The 23,962-nt window shown below is 41.6% G+C and overlaps 1 protein-coding gene across 2 annotated transcripts in view; it reads left to right on the top strand.

Annotated features, from left to right (window-relative positions):
- The first annotated feature begins 1,288 nt into the window (after window positions 1-1,288).
- DSE (dermatan sulfate epimerase) overlaps window positions 1,289-23,962 on the top strand; it is a 39,044-nt gene continuing 16,370 nt past the window's right edge. Inside the window, exons 1-2 of one of the 2 annotated variants that reach the window (XM_060753203.2) lie at window positions 1,289-1,469; window positions 20,045-20,513. In XM_060753203.2, coding sequence (XP_060609186.2) covers window positions 20,098-20,513 — 416 coding nt within the window. In that variant the 5' untranslated portion in view covers window positions 1,289-1,469; window positions 20,045-20,097. Of the gene's footprint in view, window positions 1,470-20,044; window positions 20,514-23,962 lie in introns of those variants that run through there. The other variant, XM_060753204.2, reaches the window with a different exon arrangement.

Below are 23,962 nucleotides of genomic sequence, written 5' to 3'. Positions count from 1 at the left end.
CTGCCAAAGTGGAGTATCTTGCATTTGTCACTGTTGAACTTCATTTTGTTAGTTTTGGCCCATCTCTCTAATCTGTCAAGATCATTTGAATCCTGCTCCTGTCCTCTGGAGTATTGGCTATCCCTCCCAATTTGGTGTCGTCTGCAAACTTGATGATCATGCCTTCTAGCCCTTCATCTAAGTCATTAATAAAGATGTTGAACAGGACCGGGCCCAGGACAGAACCCTGCGGCACTCCACTTGTCACTTCTTTCCAAGATGAAGAGGAAGCATTGGTGAGCACCCTCTGGGTTTGTCCATTTAACCAATTACAGATCCACCTCACCGTAGTTTTGCCTAGCCCACAATCTTGCCCGGTATCGACGTGAGGCTGACCAGACGGTAGTTGTTTGGGTCATCCTTTTTTCCCTTCTTGAAGATTGGGACCACATTGGCCCTCCTCCAATCTGCTGGAACTTCTCCCGTTCTCCAAGAACTCTCAAATATGGTTGCCAATGGTTCCGAAATGACTTCTGCTAGTTCCTTCAGTACTCTTGGGTGTAGTTGATCTGGCCCTGGGGACTTGAACTCATTTAGAGTGGCCAGGTATTCCTGGACAACTTGTTTCCATTTTCCAAGACTTTTAGTCTTTTCTGCCAGAGATGTGCTGGTGCCTCACCAACTAAACATTCACAGCATTGAACTATGGCAATCAAAATGGTGTCAAACTAGTGTGGCGCATACCCCCAAAAGCATCAACAGTGCTTCTACAACGCTTAAGCAGCTGAGGGTACATCTTTTTGGAGCCAGCCCTGCTTTTTGTTTTGCTCTTGGAAGCTGGCTCCAAAAAGATGTACCAGTGTGCATCTACACGAGGCACGGGCAAACTTCGGCCTTCCAGGTGTTTTGGACTCCAACTCCCACCATTCCGAACAGCCTCTGGCCCCTTCCTTAAGCTTAAGCAGCTGAGGGGGAAAAGGAAGAGGCCTGAGGCTTTTAGGAATGGTGGGAGTTGGAATCCAAAACACCTGGAGGGAGTTTGCCCAGGTCTGGTAGAAGAGTTTTGGGGGCGAAGTTGGAAAGTTCAAAAAGGAGAATGTTTCTTTCCAGGTGGAAGTGGAGAGCCTTGAGGAGTGGGTGGCTTGACCCACTGGCCTGAGAGAAGCCTCTGGGCGGGAAAAGGCGACCCCGGCCCCTGAGCCTGAAAAGGAGGGGAAGGCCAGGGAGGGAGAGAGGGAGGCGGGGCTCGGAGGGGCTCTCCTCCTCCTCCTCCTCCTCGCCCCTTCCTTCCCCTCCTCCTTCGCCGTGACGCGCCACCCTCTTCCCTCCCTCCCTCCTTCTCTTTTCCTCCGTCCGCCTTGAGGCGCATCCATCCCGGAGGGGACAGGGCCGACCCAAGCTGCGTGTGGCCAGAGGACGCGTCCCTCCGCTTTCTGGCCATGGAGGGAGTGAGTGAGGAGGGCTGAGCGGCGGGAGAGCGGAGCGGAGAGGTAAGCGCCTGCCTGCCTGCCTGCCTGCCTGCCTGCCTCTTGCGCCTGGGCATCCTTCGCGCGGGACCCTCTCGGGGAAGTGGGGAGAAGGACACGGGTGGGGGGAAGAAGTGGGGAACAGCCTCGCTTTGCTTAGAGAAGAGGCTCCCACCACTCAGAGGCATCCCTCCTCCACCAGGGTCCTTCGTAGGCGGGAGTGAAGAAGAGCCCGGCGCTCCCAAAGTGGGACTGCTCTGCTTTGCGCCTTTGCTTCGAAGTCCACGCTCCAAAGCAGGCATCCCCAAACTGCGGCCCTCCAGCTGTTTGGGCCTTCAACTCCCAGAATTCCTGACAATTCAGCAAGCTCGTTAGGGCTTCTAGGAGTTGGAGGCCCAAACAGCTGGAGGGCCGCACTTTGAGGATGCCTGCTCCAAAGGATACCTTGTAACTCGGGGAAAAGTTGCCACTTCAGGAAAAGTTCGGCTTGGGGAAGGCAGAGGCGTGCTGCTTCCCTTCCTCTCTCTCTCCCTCTCTCTCTCTCTCTTTCTCGTTTGTAAATCCCTGCTATCGTCGTGGAAAAGCCTCCAAATGATTCATTTCCCTCCATCTCGAAAAAATGCGAGGCGTTTGGCCCGGAATGTGTTTTTGTATCGTATGTGGGCGAGAGAGAGGCCCCTTCCACACAGCGGAATAACATCCCACATTGTCTGCTTTGAATTGGAATATATGGCAGTGTGGACTCAGGTAACCCACTTGCGCAAGAGAGAGGCCCCTTCCACACAGCTGAATAACATCCCACATTATCAACTTTGAACTGGAATATATGGATTCAGATAACCCAGTTCAACGCAGATATTGTGGGATTTTCTGCCTTGATATTTTGGATTATATAGCTGTGTGCAGGGCCCAGGGAGGGAGAGAAAGTGTTGTTGATGCTTTTGGGGGCAGACGCCACACTGTAGATTTAGCCCACTTTGACACCACTTTGGCGGCCATAGCTCAATGCTGTGTATGTTTATTTTGGTGAGGCACCAGCAATGTATCTGGCAGAGAAGGCTAAATGTCTTGCAAAAGGGCAACTCCCATAGCAAAGAATCAGAGCAGTTGGAAGTGATGTCAAACTACATTCATTTTACAGTGTAGATCAGGCAAACTGGCCCTTCAGGTGTTTTGGACTTCAACTCCCACCATTCCTAACAGCCTCGGGCCCCTTCCTTTTCCCCCTCAGCTGTTTAAGCTTAAGGAAGGGGCCTGAGACTGTTAGGAATGGTGGGAGTTGAAGTCCAAAACACCTGGAAGGCCAAAGTTTGCCCATGCCTGGTGTAGATGCACCCTGGTTCATCTTTTTGGAGCCAGCCTCCAAGAGCAAAACAAAAGCAGGACTGTGTTGCTGTGAGTTTTCCAGGCTGGCCATATTCCAGAAGCATTCACTCATGACATTTTGCCTGCATCTATGGCAGGCACCCTCAGAGGTTGTGAGGTTAGACCTCACAACCTCTGATCATGCCTGCCATAAATGCAGACAAAACATCAGGAAATAATGCTTCTGGAATATGGCCAGCCCGGAAAACTCACAACAGCCCACTGGCTCTGGCCATGAAAGGCTTCAACAATAAAAAGCAGGGCTAGAAGCTTAATTTGAAGTTACTACATTTTTAAAAAGAAAACAAAATTGCTTCACCTTTGAAGGGCTTTTGCATTTTGGGGGAGAAGTTTCCACACCTTGCACCCAGTTTTGGGTCTTTGCAGCAGGAGCCAGTGCCTGTCTACTCAGAGAAGCAAGTCTCCTTAAGGTCAGTGGGACTTACCCCCAGCTACAGGGGCTGCTGAGTGGAGACATAGACCTTCACTTTTACAGGCCGTGCTGAGATGTACCAGAGCCATGTGTGAATGTTGTTATGGTGAGAAGGAGAGACTGCAGAAAAGGAAGTTTGCTCTTCTCTACCTCTATGAAGCAGTATGGGTTCTTCCCAGGTGACTCCCAAGGGTATATCTGGACTGTAGTAGAATTAATGCAGTCTGACACCACTTTCACTGCTTTATTTTTATGTATTTCGTGTCAAAAGCATTGTATAAATAATTATGTAACTGAGAAAATAGAGTGAGCACACATGGCTAAAATTTCACTGCTGTGAACCCATGAGGGTTGTAGTTTTTCAAGGTCTTGGCCTCCTCTGCCAAAGAGTACTGCTGCCTCACTAAAGTACAACTTCCAGGATATCATAGCATTGAGCTATGGCAGTCAAAGTGGTATCAAACTGCATTATTTCTACAGTATCAATGCACCTCATAACTGCCTATGACTACCATTGGGGAGAAAACTACAAGAAGTTTCAGAAATCTTCCCCTTGAAAGGAAGATTCACTCCTGGAAGAGTTATCATGGGAAAAGGGGGTCTCCAGTGAAGCTTTCTCGCTGGTTCTTGTTTTCACAGCAAGCCAAATTGTTCAAAATCCAATTATCACAGAGACAGAAAGTGAGGTGAAATCTTCTGAACAGGAACACAGACAGCAAAACAAACACCACAGGGGTGTTAACCCTGTCACATGCTATGCGAAGTGTGTGTGTGTGTGTGTGGCTGGAGTTAAAAATGTACATGTTCTGACTTACATACAAATTCGACTTAAGAATAAACCTACAGAACCTATCTTGATCATAACTTGGGAACTGCCAGTAGTGAGAAAGGGCCCTAAATTCCATAGGAGTAATTATATACAATTGTATATGTCTAGATTTTTTTTTCAAAAAATAGACCCCAAAAACCTGGGTTGACTTATGCATAGGTCAGTGTAAGTACTGTGTATGAGTATCTTAACTCATACAAAAAAGGAACTATCTCTAAGTGAAGTGATGAAAGGAAGATTTTAGTCCATCCCAGGAGGACCTAAAAGAAGCACACACCCCTCTCCTGTCTCCACTATGGTAATGCATCTGGACTTCTTGGATGTCTGGGTGGTGAAATGGTAGCAGCAGTCAGGACTGGCTAGTCCCCCCAAGGCAACACTGGTACATTCTCCTCCCCATGGAATAACCCTTGATTTATCCACAGGTCATATCAAAATCCATAATTTTGCCCCCAAAGCTCCTCTTGACTTATATGTGAGGTTGATTTGATGATGATGATGATGATGATGATATCCTTTATTTATATTCTGCTCTATCTCTCCGAGGGGACTCAGGGCAGATTATAGTACACATATGCGGCAAACATTCAATGCCATTATACAATTAACAAAGACAGACAATACATAAACAGAGGTAAAGGCTTCCCATCTTTTCCCATTATTAATGATGATGATGATAATAATAATCATCATAATAAGGTGGAGCCCTCTTCTCTGGCACCAGATTGCATCTGATCTTGGAAACTAAGCAGGGTCACTATTTGATTAGTATTTGAACGGGAGGTAATCAATAATACTGAGGTGTTGTAGGTTACATTTCAGAGGAAGACCCTGGCAAAACACCTCTGAGTATTCTCTGCCTAAGAAAATGATATTAAATTCATTGGAGCCATTATAAGTCAACAGACAACTTCAAGTTGTGTACACACACATACTTTCTTGTTGCTTATTGTATTTGCATTATATTTTGAACATACTTGGGGATGTGGTAGAATAGGATTGCAGCATCTGTAGGTACACCTAAGAGATTTGTTTTTCATCAAGCTGAGAAAATCTTCCAGCCGCTGTGCCTACTGATGGGAGCTGATGTGGATAGACTCAGCAGGTCTACCCTATTGAGTGTGTTGTGATCTGCTATTCTGAACCACTCAGCCAGAAGGGTTGTAATTCTATTTCTGTAATAATCTCTGAAAGAATCCTCTCTCTAACAAGACAGTATATGAAAAAAATGTGTGAACCAATAGCTCAGGATGAAGAGGAAAACAGAGGTGCATATTTACCTGTAAGGAAGACACATCAAAATAATTGGGTTTTATATGAGAACAGCATTGTGTTGTTTAACATTTTAAAGGGAACTTGAGTTCCACTTTTATTAAGTAGATGGGATATCCCTTCAGAATTCTCGGAGACATTTCACACATGCCATTGAAAGTGCTTTTGGACATCTCTGGAGCAGGATGTCAAGAATATTATAGAGATATCCAATAACGGAGCTCCATGCAGTCATGGAGGCCTTGGAGGCGTCTACGGATAACACCAGCTCTTTGACTTAGAAATTGATATGAGCGCCATCCCCCAGAGTTGGACTTGACTAGACTTAATATCTAGAAGATCCAACCAGTCCATACTTCAGGAAATAAAGCCCGATTGCTCATTGGAGGGAAGGATATTAGAAGCAAAGATGAAGTACTTTGGCCACATCATGAGAAGAAAGGAAAGCTTAGAGAAGACAATTATGCTGGGGAAAATGGAAGGAAAAAGAAAGAGGGACCGACCAAGGGCAAGGTGGATGGATGGCATCCTTGTAGTGACTGGATTGACCTTGAAGGAGCTGGGGGTGATGACGGCCGACAGGGAGCTCTGGCATGGACTGGTCCATGAGGTCATGAAGAGTTGGAAACAACTGAACGAATGAACAACAGACTTAATATTAAGGGAAAACATTTACCTTTTTTTAATCCAATAAGGCAGTTATTAATACATAAATTTCCGATTTTTAATCCAGGTAATAGCTGTAATAAAGCAACAGTCTTGTAAATACTGGTCACAAAGAAAAGGGATGTTAAATGTAAGAACTTCCCACTTGGAAGCATGCATATATGTGGGGGTGGCTGTAGGGGAAGCTGAAAACAGAAATGCAGGGATGAGAACAATTGCAGGAAAGTTGCCTTTTGCTTTAGATATTTGTGAATTCATAACTGCCTTATTACAGAGATGACCAATACAAATATTTGAGAGTAAATCTCTGAGGCTGAGAGAGTGTGACTTGCCCACTCAGTGGGCTTCATAGCTAAGTGTATATTTGAATCCTGGTCTCCAGCGTCATAGTCCAATGCTCAAGCCATGTTGACTTCATCTGAGATTTACTCCCAAGTATTTGTATCTATCAACTACTCATTAGAACAGTGGTTCCCAACCTTTTTTTGACCAGGGACCACTCTCTAACATAAGTATCAAAAGGGTTATGAATGCTGATTCCGAAAATTGCATTGGATAGTCCACATCAGGTCTAGCTTCTAATACAGAGCATATACAATCCAGTAGACACCACCTGCTCGCCCGCATAAAACTATATTTAATAAGCTTCAGCACTATAAGAGGGTTTTGCGACCAGTCGCTCTCATTGTGACGATGTAGTAACGGTGAGGCCACAGACCACATTTTGGTTCTTGCAGACCACTGGTGGTCCACAGATCACAGGTTGGGAGCCACTACATTAGAAGAAGAGTGGGAATCATATGGCCTTCCATGTGTTTTGGATTGCAACTCCCAGCAGCATAGGCAGTTGTTAGGAATATTGGACATTGCAGTCCAACAATATCTGGAGACCTGTTTGATTCCCTGCTTTTACAAATAGTTGTCATTAAGATGCCTGAAATTTTCTTTCATCTGTTTTCTTTAAAAATGAGGGGAGGTGGAATCCTGAAACTTTCTGGTCTGATGCCAGTAAGATTCCTGGGCAGTACAAGCTAAAGTGGCAAAGCAAAAATTTAAGAACAAGTGCTATTATTTTATGTTTCTAATTGAAGGGGTTGAAAATATGGCATTGTTTTAAAATATGTACCCCTCGTATAAGGTAGATCCATTATATAATTGAGTTAAATCCTAAAGACACTTGTTTTAGAGTAAGTAGTGATGTTTTCTTGCAAGTATTGTGTGATATATAAAATATAATGTAGTGGAAAGTTGATGTCATTGTGTGAGGCTCTGAAAAAAACATACATCTAAATCAAAATAATGATTTCCCAGAGACCCTTATCAGCACAACTAAGGTCATACTGGTAATCAAAAACACACCCTGTATTTCTAAGTGTTAAATCACATGTATAACAAAAAGTCAACAGAAAAGTGTTAAATGGGAAGGATAGGAAGATAGGTTTTTTTTCCCCAGGCAGGATTAATAATTTGAAATAGTGGAATAAGAACAAACTGTTTAGATTGAAAGTTTTGAGCACTGTTTACCAGTCCTCAGTTTGGCACTGAATGAAACAGGAAAGGGCTTGGAAAGGACAGGAACCCCGATGCTAAAGGCATGCACAAACAGGGCAGCCATTCATCTTTTTAATGATTTGTTCGTAACAATGTCAAGCTTGCAGTGTGACCCCTTGACAGGCAGGTGGAGTTTAATCTCCTCCTCATTCTCTTTCAGTTTTTCCTTTCCTTTAGTGTTGAATAATCCTCTCTGCTTCAGAAGAGGGTAGGTTACTTCCAGTGGTTGAAGGGAGGTTATTGAAGCTGTCAGAACAAAACATTTGTGTATTGTTATCTGTCTGTCACATTTACAGAAAACGTGCTGTATATGGAAAGCACAGTGTGCAATCTGGCTTCAATTTGCCAGACATAAAAAATAAAAATGAAATAGCTGTAGAAATTGACTTTTAAACTAAGTTCTGATATTAAAAATTAAATACTGTGAGGTTTGTTTTTTTAAAAAAATGCGGTTCACTTAATGGTTTTGAATTGTTGTGTGATTTGTGGTGACTAAAGTGAAGTTACCATAGAGCTTTCTTGGCAAAGGTGTTTTTTCAGTTAGCATTTTCTCTTTGTCTTCCTCTGTAGCTAAGAGAATGTGATTTGCTCAAGGTTACCCAATGGGTTTCCATGGCTGGGTGGAGTTTGACCCTTGGTTTCCCGAGTTATAGTCCAGTGCTCAAAACAGTACAACCACACTGACTGGCTATGGTTTTGAAAATCTATAAAGAAAACTAGTGTTATATTTTGGTCAGTATATTAAATGAAGAAATCATAATAATTTAATTTAATATACTTATTAATGGTTTTAGTAGCCCAGTTAAAGCTTCTTTATATTTTATTAGATGGGACAGAATCCTATGCTACATTAATCTAAATGTTGCCTGCTATATAAATCACAGAATCATAAGACCTGGAAGAGACAACAAGGACCATCCAGTCCAGTCCTCTGCAATGTAGGAAAAGCACCCCCCGACATATGGCCATCCAGCCTCTGCTTTAACAGCTCTTACTATCAAGATGTTCTTCCTAATATTTAAGTGGAATCTTTCCCTGCAATTTGAATCCATTGCTTCACGTTCTGATCTCTAGAGAAACATCAAACAATGTGACAAATATTTAAACATGGGTATCATGTCCCCTCTTGGACTTCTTTTCTCCAAGCCAACCATACCCAGTACTTTAAGATGTTCCTCCTTGGGCTTTGTTTCCAAACCTTTGCTCATTCTGGTTTCCTCTTCCTTGAACATGTTCCAGCTTTTTAATATCCTTGAACTGTAGTGTACAGAACTGGGCACAGTATTCCAGGTGAAGTCAGACCTAAGCAGAATAGAGTGCTTTGATTGTATGTTTCTGCATGGTAGAAGGGGGTTGGACTGGATGGCCCTTGAGACCTCTTCCAACTCTGTGACCATGATTCTATGACACTTGCTTATGTAACCTCAGGTTTCATGCATATATGTCACCAAAAGGATTCCAGGTATTATGCTTTTATTCTTTTTGAAATTACTTACATTGTTTTAAATTGTATGCTGTATTAAACTGTTTACACTGATTTTATTTACACTCTACAGTGAAACATTGTGATAAAGGGTGAGATGTAAATAAGTTAATAAATTAATACCATGCATGAAATCCCTGTCCACACCAGCCAGCCAGATCTAGGGTACAGCACTTACCTCTGTTCGAGTCTCTATGGAAAATTCCATTATCCTGCAGACAAATCTGTAATTAAGCACACAATGGCTTTGTGATAGCACAACTCTTCAGTATGGAAGCATATTAAGGGACACATGCACACATAATAAAATGATGAAGTAGAAGCTACAGCAGGAACTTTGTGTAAGTCAGCACTATTAAGATGCATAGTAGTTTAGTAAGAAAGGGAAATGCAAGAAGAGACAGAAGCTGGATGTTTCAGTCCCTCTGGGGACAGGCACATGTTGCCTCCAGACAAAGTACAATTTGCAGCATTCTGAGATGAAGATAGAAATGAACAGGGGGGAGCTAATGGGATTTGCCACAGAGGATTGGGGAGAAGGCAAGCTCATGCCAGGACCCTGATAATATCCCAAGGCTGCACTAATGAAATGTCCTCCTTCCTACCACCTATTTATTTATTTATTTACCTTACTTATATACCGCTGTTCTCAGCCCGAAGGCGACTCACACCTACCCTTACATGGCCATATAAATCATTACTAACTGGAGCTGTCTGATACATAGTTGAATGGAAAAGTGTAATGTGTATTTGATTTCAAGCTACTATTTCTCCTAGGACAGTTCTGTAAAGATAGACATGCTTCTGACATACTGCAGTATGAAAGCAAGTTGCATGACTGGTAAATACATTATGGTAGTTCCTGAGTTACAAACATCCAACTTACAAATGACTAATTGTTAAGAATGGGGTAGGACAACAGGAAGTGAGAGAAATCTACACATTGGGAAGGAAATTCACTCCTGGAAGAGTTATCATGGGGAAAAGGTGGCTCAACTGGAGCTTTATCGCCAATCCTTGTTTCCACAACAAGGCAAAATTTTCAAAATCCAATTATCAGAGGGAAGTGAGGTAAAATCTTCTGAATAGGGACACAGACAGCAAAACAAACAACACGGGTTTTAACCCTTCCCTAGTCTATCTGTCTATCTATCAATCTATCTGGAATTACACTTACAAAATCCACCTGTTCCGACTTACAGACAAATTCAACTTAAGAAACTTACAGAACTTATCTTGTTTGTAACTTGGGGACTGCCAGTATTCCATAACTAGCATGATTTCTGGCTCTACGCCTTATTTATTTTATTTACAACGTTTCTACCCCACCCTTCTCAACCTCCAAGGGGGGACTCAGAGTGGAAGAATGTAGCATTTGGATTAATTTCAATTTCCCTTCTAGGTTTTTATCTCTACTATCAATTAAGTCAATAGTAGAATGTTCTGAAAATAACATAATATGCCAGCACAATTACTTTCTCAATATAGTATTATACTTTGTTGTCAGAAGTAGAATTTAGTTTTGTCTGACCCAGTAGGTAGAATCCAAGATCCGAATTACTCTATCACTCCAATTTTGCTTATTTGTCAAAACTCCATTGGGTTAAGATCACTCATGTCTACTATTTCATTTTGAATGTTATGGTAGACACCCTTCTAGCAAAACAATGAGTTGTCTTTCTGAAATTGTGGTCTAGTAATATCTGAAGAATTCACAGCTGTTATTAGCATAATCATAAAAGGAAAAGCTGCAAAATATGTGCCTAGAAACATCTGTTTACATTTTTGAAAAGGGCAGCCAAATATCCAGAAACAAACATTGAGGAAAACACATTTATGATCAAAATTGTTGCAGGGTTTTGTTTTTCTTTCACATTTTTCTCAGTTGACGTCAGCAGTACAAAAGGTTTTAAACTGAAAAACTCCTCAGTACTAACTGGAAACCACTGTATGTCATGAAGATAGCTATTTTGCATAGTACTTTTATATGCATTTGCTCTTTTTCTTGGGGAAACTGATGCCTTGTTTGATTGTTTGCCCATCTGGTTGGAAAGGGAATGCTCAACTTTTTCAAAAGATTTGGAAGGTAGAATGAATTTGAAACAGAATGTACCATTCCTAAAATATTTCTGATAAATGTCTAACCAGAGTTTATTAGAAAGTCTGCAAGAAAGGAGTTCATGCAGTCTTTGTTAGATAACTTGGGGATGAATTGTTAAATCTATGCAGGATAAGAAAAGTATGATGCTTAAGGTCCCTTCTGCATTAACATATACAATCCAGATTATCTGCTATGAAAGATTATATGGCAGGGGGCCTAATTTTGCTGGCAAGAGTTAGAGTAGAAAATAAAAGAAATTGGGTTTGTGCTATGGGTTGACTTTCTGTGATAAGTCATTGCTTCAGTAGGCCTGTTTTAGCTGGGAGCAGCAATTGGCTTTAGGACTTAGTGTGGCTATTCATTTCAAAACTGAAAGCCCTGAATGCAAGTTTATGCACTGATCATAGCCTCTAAATAACAAAAACACACGTGTGTGTGTGTGTGTATAAACGGTGATGGCATATATTAGCTTATTAGAACAATACAAAAGATTCCATAAAGGCTGATATAGAAAAATGTTCCTTTTAGACCCAGATTTAGCCTTTACTGGTGCACAGTATAACATTTACATCTGTGCTCATATAGCATAACACTTAGATGACTTCAGAACAAGCTTTCTCATAAGCCAATTTATATCAGGTCAGATTTAATGGCAGTAATATCTGTTATTTCCCACTATCTCCTATTAGAATACAAATTTCAAGGAGTTTGGAGCCAAAATTATGAATTTTGATATGACCTGTGGATAAGTCAAGGATCATTCCATGGAGAGGAGAAAGTGCCAGCATGGCCTCAAGGAGCCAGCTACCTGGTTGCCATAGCTACCAACTTTTCATCCAAGCATTCAAAAAGGCCTTTTTGCAATTGTATACTCAAAGAAGGGCATGGTTCCCTTTTTTGAGAAATAATAGAGTACATTGACCAATGGATACGTATATGCAGTGTATGCATATATGTATATACACAAGAATATCCTAGATAGTAGAATGAATCATTCAATGTAAACTTTGTGCAATCATAGAATCACAGAATCAAAGAGTTGGAAGAGGCCTCAAGGGCCATCCAGTCCAACCCCCTGCCAAGAAGCAGGAATATTGCATTCAAATCACCCCTGACAGATGGCCATCCAGCCTCTGTTTAAAAGCTTCCAAAGAAGGAGCCTCCACCACACTCTGGGGCAGAGAGTTCCACTGCTGAACGGCTCTCACAGTCAGGAAGTTCTTCCTCATGTTCAGATGGAATCTCCTCTCTTGTAGTTTGAAGCCATTGTTCCGTGTCCTAGTCTCCAGGGAAGCAGAAAACAAGCTTGCTCCCTTCTCCCTGTGGCTTCCTCTCACATATTTATATATGGCTATCATATCCCCTCTCAGCCTTCTCTTCTTCAGGCTAAACATGCCCAGCTCCTTAAGCCGCTCCTCATAGGGCTTGTTCTCCAGACCTTTTATCATTTTAGTCGCTCTCCTCTGGACACCTTCCAGCTTGTCAATATCTCTCTTGAATTGTGGTGCCCAGAACTGGACACAATATTCCAGATGTGGTCTAACCAAAACAGAATAGAGGGGTAGCATTACTTCCCTAGATCTAGACACTATGCTCCTATTGATGCAGGCCAAAATCCCATTGGCTTTTTTTTGCCGCCACATCACATTGTTGGCTCATGTTTAACTTGTTGTCCACGAGGACTCCAAGATCTTTTTCACACGTACTGCTCTCAAGCCAGGCATCCCCCATTCTGTATCTTTGCATTTCGTTTTTCCTGCCAAAGTGGAGTATCTTGCATTTGTCACTGTTGAACTTCATTTTGTTAGTTTTGGCCCATCTCTCTAATCTGTCAAGATCGTTTTGAATCCTGCTCCTGTCCTCTGGAGTATTGGCTATCCCTCCCAATTTGGTGTCGTCTGCAAACTTGATGATCCTGCCTTCTAGCCCTTCATCTAAGTCATTAATAAAGATGTTGAACAGGACCAGGCCTAGGACGGAACCCTGCGGCACTCCGCTTGTCACTTCTTGAATACATTTGCTTTACAATATCTATCTACTAGCTTTACTATAATAATAATATGGAGACAACTCAAATGAGATAAACATTAAAAACATTTATTTGGACTGTGTATACTGTAGAGATGAAGAGGCACTCCATTGTGTGCAAGGCAAGTTGTTTTTACCGAGTTGCTACTGTTGCTGCCTCTGCAGGGATTTACCTCTCCTTTGAGCGTACTGATGGGCTTCCAGTTATATCTTGCAGACTCAGGCCTAGATAATGCCTTCCCACACCCAGATCTGTCATTTCAGGAAGCTGGGGATATAACATCAGACCATAGGTGTTCTAGCACTTTCCACAAGGGGGATCTAAGAAGTGCCATTTCTTCTGCGTGGTACTGTGAAATCCACACCTGTGGTATTTCCCTGCGTCCACGCAGCTGACTCGGATCTTTCTTGAAAGCTTTTCCTAATTAGGGACTCCAGCCCCGCCCATCTACTCCTAATAAAGCCAGGCAGCGGGGCTTGGAGCCTTAATTCCTTTTGTCCGCGAAAGCAGCAACAACTCGGTGTTCTCTCTTAAAACAACTATTGGTTTGACTCAAGGACTCCAGTTTGACTACTCTAACAGACAGCAATTCCAACTTGTGTTCTGGGACCTTTGTTTATCCTATTTAGGCTAGTGGGAGGACAAACCCACTCCCTCCCTCTAAAAAAAAAAATGCCGTGTCCTCTGAGGCGCAGGCTTTTTTGCCTTTGGCAATGGGCAGTAACTTACCTTCTTTTTCTTCTGTTCCCCTCGCTCAGAAAGCAGGAGGGAAGAAGACTTTTACCAGCCTACCACCCCTTACAGACCCAGGAACTGGTAGAGCTTGTGGCAACAAACTGCCACTGTGGCTTTGTGCCAATAACTTTGTTTTGGGTTGCAGCCACGCCTCTCAGCTGTCTCTGTTTTTTTAAGGACAGCTTGCTCTCACTGCCCGTGCTTTCCCTGCCCCATTTACCCCAGCAGGCAGTGGACGCTGCAACGATCCCTGCCATGCTTTTGCCCCCCTCAGGGGAGGAGAGGCTCAAGGCAGCCACGCCACCTGTGTGAGTGATGGCTAGCCAAGGCTTTGCCTCCACGCCCATGGCATATAACGCCTTGGAGGGGCCTTTGGGTTGCAACAATTCCTGCCATGCTTTTGCCCCCCTCAGGGGAGGGGAGGCTCAAGGCAGCCACGCCACCTGTGTGAGTGATGGCTAGCCAAGGCTTTGCCTCCACGCCCATGGCATATAACGCCTTGGAGGGGCCTTTGGGTTGCAACAATTCCTGCCATGCTTTTGCCCCCCTCAGGGGAGGGGAGGCTCAAGGCAGCCATGCCACCTGTGTGAGTGATGGCTGCCAAGGCTTTGGGTCTAAGCCCATGGAATATAACTCCTTGGAGGGGCCTTCGGGCTACTATCCTCCCTCTGTGTCATGCTGCCTGGGAGCTTCAGTGACGGCTCAGACTGTAAGTACTGTATCTTTTGGGCCCCATCTCCACTTGGCCCATGCCTCAACAGGTAGGTTGCTACGCTTTTGCATAGGCACAAACTGCACCCTCCTTTCCTTTTCAAGGATTTGTAGACCCTTCTTTTGGTTTTCAGGAGTTTATTAAAACTTTTTCCTAAGCTCATTCTGGTGCTTCCTTCAGCTGCAACCAGTCACTGAGTCTGATGTAGATTCTGACTCCTATGAGTAGCAGATTTCTCCTACTCTTGACGAGGATTTTTCCATCCCAGCTTCCTTAGGGGATGTGTTACCTAATTTTTCCTCCTTGATTGCTTAGAGGATCTGCTTTTCTCAGTTGAGCAACAGCAGAAACAAGCTCCAAGTACAGTTCTCCCAGTTCTCCCAGCACTTCCATATTTGCTTAAGCTTGGAGAAAAACAAAGGGCAACTCCTGTATCTGTGTCTGGAATTTCTAAGTTTGTAAATGCACTTTACTTCATACGCACCTCTTCAGCAGAGTGGTTAGTTAAGCCTACTAAACTGAACTTTATTGTGGTCAAAGTTGTTTAATCCACTGTGATAAGAAGATCCACCTCACTGCTAGCCTACTCACTTGCATGATTCATTACCATGCTTGTATGGCAGCCTATCAGGTGCTCTTGTGGCATAGCTCAGCACCTTATTTGGATCTTCTTCCCCTACAACATCAACAGATCCCAAGGGCTTTCTGTCAGTAGTATCTCACCTTAGCTTCTCATCACAACGCTATGGCTAAGCACAGCACCGATACAGTACTAAAGGTGTTTGCTGCTGTTGCAGCAGCCATCCACCAGCATGTGTAGATCCTCTACCCTCTCCAAAGAAGGCAGAGCAATGGCAGGATAACTGCCCATGGCAGAACATAGCCTGCTTCTAAGTTTGGCTTTTTACCACAATCTAGCCTAGATTGTGGTGACCAGCCTCTCAGCTTAATTATCCAGGGGTGACAACAAACTAAAGGGAAGAAGTAGATCAGGGCCATTAGTTTTTTCGCATGCAATTTTCTCTTCTTTCATAGCCTCCAACCCTTCAGCTCCAGTTTTTGGAGCTCCACCTCATCATTTTTAGATTCATGGCATTAGATCTCTTCTCACTCATGGGTGTTGGAGATTACAGAGCATGTTTATGCAATTGAATTTTTCAAACTGTCCCCAGTAGGGACTCTACGGGCCACTCCTCCTCCTGTGTTCTAGCAGGAGGTAATTACTTTGTTTCAAAAGGAGCATTAGCTTCTTTACATCTTTCTATGTTTCCTTCTTTTTCCTTTTCCCCAGCTGTTTTTTTGGTTTCCAATAAAGGCAGTGGGCTTTGGCCAGGTTTGGACCTTACAGGTTTGGACCTTACAGAATATTGCATATTGCAAATTAAATGGATTATTTTCCTACCTCCATAACACACTAGCAAATTATCCATTTTATTCAGGAGTTCTCAGCTGATTAGCCATCACATTGTAGAGAGTTGTTCCTGCCCACTGTTCCGCCGCTGTTTTCTTTGTGAAAAGAAACACTTCCTCTCCTGGTCTAGGATTTTTGTTCCTAGGTTATAAATATCATTTCCTAATTAGTTCTATCATAAACACATGGGAATTTTTTTTATTAAACTGCAAAAACTTGATCTTTGCAGGAGGGACATCCTGCCATAGCATATTTTGCTTTAGTTTCTCAATGACTGAATATCTTGTAGAATCACCACCAATTTAACATAGTTTGTGGACACAAAAACAAAGTTTCTGGAGCACAACTACTTTCAAAATAAGGACTACATAATTAAACAGGAAATTAAATTGCAAACTAGGAACATATTTTCATCATCATCATTATTATTATTCAGAGCAGGATAGTGATCTGTCGGGGGTGCTTTGATTGTGCTTTTGCTATATGCTAGAAAGAAGAGGGTTGGACTAGATGGCTTTTGGGGTCAACTGAAGGGGGGGGAGGCATCTGGGATCCTTCTCTCTCTCTCTCTCTCTCTCTCTCTCTCTCTCTCTCCTTCCCTGTGTTGGAAGAAGAGAGGAAAGAAAGGAGGAAAAGGAGAGGAGGGAGGAAGGAGGTGTCTCGGGGCTGTCCCTCCATTCCCGTGTTGGAAGAAGGAAGGAGGGAAAGGAGGAGTAGGTAACATATGGCACAAACAAAACACAGAAGGAAGGAAGGAAAGCCCCCAGAAAGTACATGACACAGAAAGGAACATAACATTCTGCCAATCTTCCATCCTCCATGAGCAAAAGGTAATGATGGAGTTGTTTTTTTTTTTTATCAAAGGGGCATTGTGTCTCCTCCTACAAATTTCCTAACCATATCATTTTAAAGGTGAGAATGAAGAATACAATCTCACGACAGAATTGGCCATTTTGGCCACCTTTATCTGGATAATTTGCAAAAAATTAAAAAAAATTACTTGCCAGCCAGCTTAGAACGTGTCTGAAAAGGTAGCCCCTTTAAACTATCTTTTCCCAAGATATCTCTACACTTGAAGCCTAAGTCATATGATGTAGGTTGTCATTAGTACTATTTAATGAATGTGATGAAGTGGCAAATCAAAACTCCATGCAATAATAGCTCTGGAATGGGCATTGGTGCAGTTCATGCTATATATTTTCTTAAAGGAGCTGTTAGACTTTGTTGTTTTGTTGGAACAGATTTTGAAAATGGTTTTCTGTTGTAGACATCATAATACAAAAGTGACCATAGTTCCGGATGTAGTGCATGAGTATGAAACTAGACGTGTTGCTGAGTTTTTAGTTGGCATCACTTTGTCCAGCTGCAGATGTTCATTCCCCGCAGGCATGCATCATATTACATAGAGTAGAATGTAATAAAATGTTGAAATTCTTTGAAAATTCATCTGACATTTAATCTTGGAAACTTTTCAGAAATGGTTTGGCCCACCCCAGGAGTCCCAGTCTTGCCTTGTATGAAGTCATTGCCTCCAAGCCATAATCAGTCACATGTTTGTCCAGTTAACAGAAAAACTATTTCTATTGCCTTTGAAGCTAAAATGATTTCTAATATACTCTGGTTGATATGAATTACTACTTCAGTGGAATTTAGATTGGCAACTAGATTTAACACAAATTGCAGTAATTATCAGTATTGGTTGTGGATCCATACATATGATTAGTCATGATATATGGAAAACACCTCTACCAGTTTTCATACATCCATCACTAAGGAACAACTATCATATGCACTACATTGTATGGAAACATTACAGCTATTCCAACAAAGTGTAGGCACTTAGATTCTGTGCATTTATTTCTGAGCAGCTTATATGCCACAAGCACATAGTTTTCTAAGATGTCAATTTAGTTTTTTGTCTAAAATTCTTATTTGAATCCTTGGTCCTGAGTTCAGAAATTAATTTATTACTTTGATTTCTGGCCCACAAATTTGGAGAACTTGATCTCTGTGTGTGGCTTTTTTGCTTTAACTTCTTGCATACTTCCCCCTCTTTTCTGAATTTTATTAAATGACTTTTCTTCAGGAAAAATATTGTTGTAGAATAGGCTTTTAATGCCATTTGCCCTCAGCCTACTTCTGGTTTTAATAATTGAAAACTACTGTTCATTATTTACATAAATCCATCTCTCTCGGTCTTGCTTTCCTTAACCTTTCCCCTCTTGAGAATTTCAGGAATTCTCTGACTTTCCTCTCAGGGATCTTAACCTTTTTTAAAAACGGAAAAAAAACCCTAAGGTCTAGGATGAATTGGTTGGTAGTTTTGAAGGGTGTGTATGAGAGATTGTTTTTAAATAAGTTTTTAAAACTACCATGTAAAGTTTGCTATTTCCAAGCCTGTTAAAACAAGCGTGGAAAATAAATGCTTTCCCCCAACATCTCAGATCTTTTAAAATGGCAGGCTGTAAATCTTCACATGCAAAATGGAAAGGTTCTTTGAACTTAAATAACTTAAAAGGCTAGTCATTTCAAATACATTTCCAGAATTCTACGCTGCTGTCTCCTTCTCTCCCTTGAAGAAGACATGTCACAACTGGGGGCTTTATACAACAGTTCTCAATGACCCCTGTGCAAACCTCCCACATTCCAGATCCTTTGCTCCACAGCTGTGAACACCAGCCAGTCCTGCATTTATAGTCTTGGCTAGTGTTAACATAAACTCCCCCCCCCCCCCTTTGTACAAGTACAGTGAGAAATGGTTTACATTAGGCCATTGTAATTATTTTGAGGGCAGAAAAGTCCTTTAAAAAGCAAATTATGCCCAATTAGATTCCCTATGTATTAGAACGTCCCTTTTTAACCTTCAGTGAAGGTAGATCACGATTGCTTTCGGACTGCCCTGTGTAGTGATGTTCTTGACCACCCAGGAAATACTGGTGGGAAGTAAAACAGCAGTTGAAAAGTTCCTGCAACTTAGAGGAACTTTTTGTTAATGTTGTTGTTCTCAACACAGTAAAACAGTGCAACTTTGTCAACTCTACACACTTTAAAAGATTCACAGTGGGAATACAGCACAACTCTCATGAGCAAAGTTACACACCCATACTAGCAAAAACTACATGATTTTGATAAGCATCTGAATGGGTCGCTGTTGAAAAGAGAAAAATGGAATAGAACAGCGGTTCTCAAAGTGTGCTCCGCTGAGCCCTTACAGCTCCGTGAAGCACAGTCAGGGGCTGTGATTCTCTCCCCCTCCAAGTGAGCAATGGCAGAAAAAGGAGCCATCGGTCAGCTGGTTGCTACCCGACTGCCAAAGTGCCAGAGGCACTGCTTCTGAAAGTGGGACGGCAAAGAAGGGTGGCGACCCCATTGGCAGAAGGGGGCGTGGGATAGTAATCCTGGGGGTGCAGATACAGTGCCGATGGGGAAGGGGGTCTCCGGGCCCCACATGGGGTTGTCCAGAGCTGGCCGCAGGGCCCTTTCCTTGCCTAACAAGGACTTGATGGAGAAGCAGTGTTTGGACACTGCTGCCGCCACCATTGAGGGCTGGAACATGCTGAGGTTGGTGACCCCAGCGGCAAAGGGCTTCCTTCCCTTCCTCACCATGCAGACCCTTTCCTCCACTCCTTCCTTGCTTCCAGAACCCTTCTCCTGCATGGCAGAAGAGTATTGGACTGGATGGCCCCTGGGGTTTCTGTTATTGTTATATTACTATTATTCGATACACAACAAGATTAGTACACAGCAAACAAGATCATTCTCTTTCTGTCTTCTAAGATTTCCTTTTCTGGAGGAATGTAAACTTTAAATTGCATGCACTTGATTTCAACATCTGACATGCAAATTGCAGAGTGTTGTACAGGATTATGGCAAAGGATGTCAGATAATACTTTAGGGATTGCAGCAAGGATGTGCAGCATATGTGTATGACGTTTCTGCTTCTAATTTTGTCCTAACTGTTGTTAGTTTGATTCAAGATTAATTACTTTTCCACTTTGATTTTGCTGTCTAGGCTCCTTCAAAGATGGTTCGGCTGCCATTGAGACCTGGAGCTCTAATGCCACAATGAGGACTTACACACGGGGGGCTCCCAGTGTGTTTTTCATACATATGGTTTGCTTTGCACTAGTCTACACCACAGACGAAATCCTGAGCACTGTGGTTCCCTTTGTCAATGCCAACTACGACAGCTACCCAATGCTCTATTTTTCCAGAGAGGATATTCCGGATTTGCAAACTAAGGCCACCACTACACACCAGCATATTGCAGTGCGGTTGGTTGAAGCCGTGCAGATTATGCTATCAAATCCATTGGAATACCTTCCTCCCTGGGACCCCAAGGACTTCAGTGCTCGATGGAATGAAATTTACGGCAACAACTTGGGCGCCCTGGCGATGTTCTGTCTACTTTATCCAGAGAACATTGAAGCCGTCGACATGGCCAAAGATTACATGGAAAGAATGGCAGCTCAGCCTAGTTGGTAGATTTTTGTCTTCTTATTTTTACTGAAAAACTAATTGGTTAAAAACTGAATGATATGAAGCAAGAGCAAGTAAAATGGGTTCCTTTTTTTAATGTTCTGAGAAAACGTGTGTGTGTGTGTGTATACACACACACATATGAACAGAATCTTACATCATATAAATTTAATCACATAATTTAATCACATAATATTTAACAGATTCTTCAATTTTAAGGGGGGGGCAGCTTTAGATCCGTGATCTGGAACCTGCTTCTAGTCTAGAAAAAGTTCTCAGACTGATTTTCTACAGAATAATATCATCTCACTTGAATGTTATCCCTCCAGAGGCCTTCCGTACTACCTTGGGCTGAAGTACCCAAGGTGGTACGGAAGGCCTCTGGCTCAGTTATTCTCATTGTACGGTCAATAACTCAGGTTAAACTTTATATATGCATTCACACACACACATATACACAAACATGCCATTAATAATCATAACAGGAGAAATCTTTCTGGATGTAATAATAATTTTATTGTATCATGAATAGTTAATAAGAAAAACCGTTCCAACATGTATGCCAATTTGTTAAAGGCAGGCGTGGAAATCCGTTGTTTATGAAACTGGTACAATACTGTTGTCTAGGTTATGACTAGCTAATTTTAAGATTGCCATTTCATATCTACCGACTGAAAGTATTATGGCATATTTGGTCACCAAACTGCTATTACATTGATAGTTCAAGATACATGGAGTGTTTTTTTTCCCTGTGTTTTCTTATTTCTGTTAATTATACAGTACTAGGAAAGAAATTAGATGCTTGTGTGCATTTGTAAAAAAAAAAAGCTAATCAGAGTGTCTGCAAGTTTGAAAACTAGATGAATCCAATTACATCAGTGCTTAAACGAGTGTAGAAAGTGAGAGTCTTAAGAGCTGTTAGAATTGGAAAGATGAATGAGTGTCTGAGTGTGAAGTTTTCTTGTGATTTTTACATATACAAATGATCTTCCTGCCTGTGCTTTTTCCAATATCTACAAGAAATGACAAAATAATTTTCCTGTTCCAGAATCCAGCTCTTCAACCATTTGAATGATATTATTGTAAAATGTGTAAGGAACATTTCTTTTCTTTTGCTTTATCTAGGCTGAATCATTTGTAAGGCATCTCATTACTTCAAAGAATGTGTTGTTTCTTTTACTTGGAGTGTATCTTGAAATCCTATCTTGTGCTTATATATCTTGAATCTGAAATTGATTTTCCCCCTAAAGTACTGAGTTAAGCGCAAACTTTCCAACTAAGTGCCTCCTTGGCTGCTTCTTTCAAAGCAAAGATAATGCAGTGTAATCTATTGTCTTTTTTGCTGTATTTTACTGGTGCGTTTTATCAGTTAAAGACTATTGTGTTGCACACATACTCTATTCCAGTGTTTGACTTTCCAGGAGCCAGGGCATTTTGATCAGTAATAATAAGAATAGTAGAGCTAAGGAGTCACCACAAGCAATAGCAAAATCCACTAACTGGGTACCACCTCTAATAGTAGTAGTATAGGTGGTAATAATAATAATAATAATTATTATTATTATTATTATTATTATTATTATTTATTATCTGCGTCTCCTGATGGCTCGAGGTGGGGTACAACAAATATGAGCATAAAATATATCCAAAAATAAAACCCCCAAAATATAAAAAATGCATCAAACAGATACAGAATTGACAGATGGTAGCAATAGACTGTAAATCAAAACTCGTGTTGAAAGTGTGTGCATTTATTGTGGGGAGTAGCATTTAAGATAGCTGCTTTCATTAGCAACACAGTTCAACCTATGGTTAACATTTAAAATTCTTCATTAGTTGACTGTAGAGTTAAGTAGAAATCAATATTGGATTGATCTGCTATGGATGTGGTGTGGTATCTACATACTTCATACTATTTATGACTGTGCGTGTTCTTAAAAAGATAAAAACATCAAGTAGCCCAATCCATTTTTTTTTTTATAAAAAAAAGCTTCTGTTAAAATACAAACAAATGTGGTTTCTGGGGGGGGGGGAGTTGCCAAACAACTCTCAGATCTAATACAAACTCTGATAAACAATGATCATAAACAGGAAACTGATGGGTAATTTTTGGTTTTTCTTTTGTCTCCTACATTTGCAAAGCTTCTGTATAAATTAATCTATATACAATCAATGTATTGTCGAACGCTTTCATGGCTGGAATCACTTAGTTCTTGTGGGTTTTTTCGGGCTATATGGCCATGTTCTAGAGGCATTTCTCCTAACGTTTCACCTGCATCTTTGGCAAGCATCCTGCAGCAGACCTCACCTCTGAGGATGCTTGCCATAGATGCAGGCGAAACGTCAGGAGAAATGCCTCTAGAACATGGCCATATAGCCCGAAAAAACCCACAAGAACTGAGTATATACAATCAGGTTTTTGGTTCTCCAATTGTTGAGTTATTCCCCTTGAGGAAGAATGCACCAGAAATCTTGGAAATTTTACTGACCTTGATTTTATCTTTGTTTTTTGTGAGGATGGGAGTTGTCTTTCTTTGGAAAGCAGAACATATTCAGTTCCTTTTAGGAAGATGTTAAAACATGTGTCAACATATATCCAAGCCAACATGTCACTTTTAATTTCCTTTTTTAAAAATTAAGCTTTAATGTTCCAGTTGTAAAAAATGTTTTATATATCAGGTATTTACCCTCAAGCTAGTAAAATAAATGTGATTCAGTGGTATATGTCGGATACCAAACAAAGAATTTTTTAAACAATACACTGTGAATTCTGCTCCATAGAAAAGTCTCCACAAATGTGTGATTTATGTTAACATATGCCTTACTTCAGGCAGCTAGAGTTACTTTGATATATTTCAGGAAAGGTTGGATAGTCCATCTTGGATCAAAGCCATGGAAAACTCCAAAAACTGTTTAAGAAACTGAGCACCTGGCTGGCAATTTTTTTAAAGTATCAACTTGTCAAAATGCTTATAGTCATCAGACTATAAAGGTTTTTTTTAATTTATTGTCGAAGGCTTTCATGGCCGGAATCACTCAGTTCTTGTGGGTTTTTTCGGGCTATATGGCCATGTTTTTTTAATTGTCTCCAGATAGTTCCTATGAAAAGATGGTTAGATTTTCTGCTAGAAATTGTCAAAGCCTCAACCCCCAAATACAAAAAATGTATACATAAACAGTTCAAGGTCAAGTTGATATGTACATAGCGATGCCAAACAATCACAGGAGTACACACGAGAGAAATCTGTTCCAGGGTCAAGAGATAACCATAGCAAAATTTGACTGAGCTGGATCATCTTGTGTTGAATAATTTCTGTTAGGAGTCAACATTAATTCAGCTGTATTTGATACAATATTGGACTGAATCTAGACTTGATATACTTTGAGTAAACCCAATTTTCCGTTCTTGAGTTCGGAGTAGAGTAACTGCTTTGGGAGACGGTGGTCGGGC

The sequence above is a fragment of the Anolis sagrei genome, chromosome 1 (assembly GCF_037176765.1).
Source record: "Anolis sagrei isolate rAnoSag1 chromosome 1, rAnoSag1.mat, whole genome shotgun sequence".
Classification (NCBI taxonomy): Eukaryota; Metazoa; Chordata; class Lepidosauria; order Squamata; family Dactyloidae; genus Anolis; species Anolis sagrei.
This window is presented reverse-complemented; position numbering and strand designations above follow the sequence as displayed.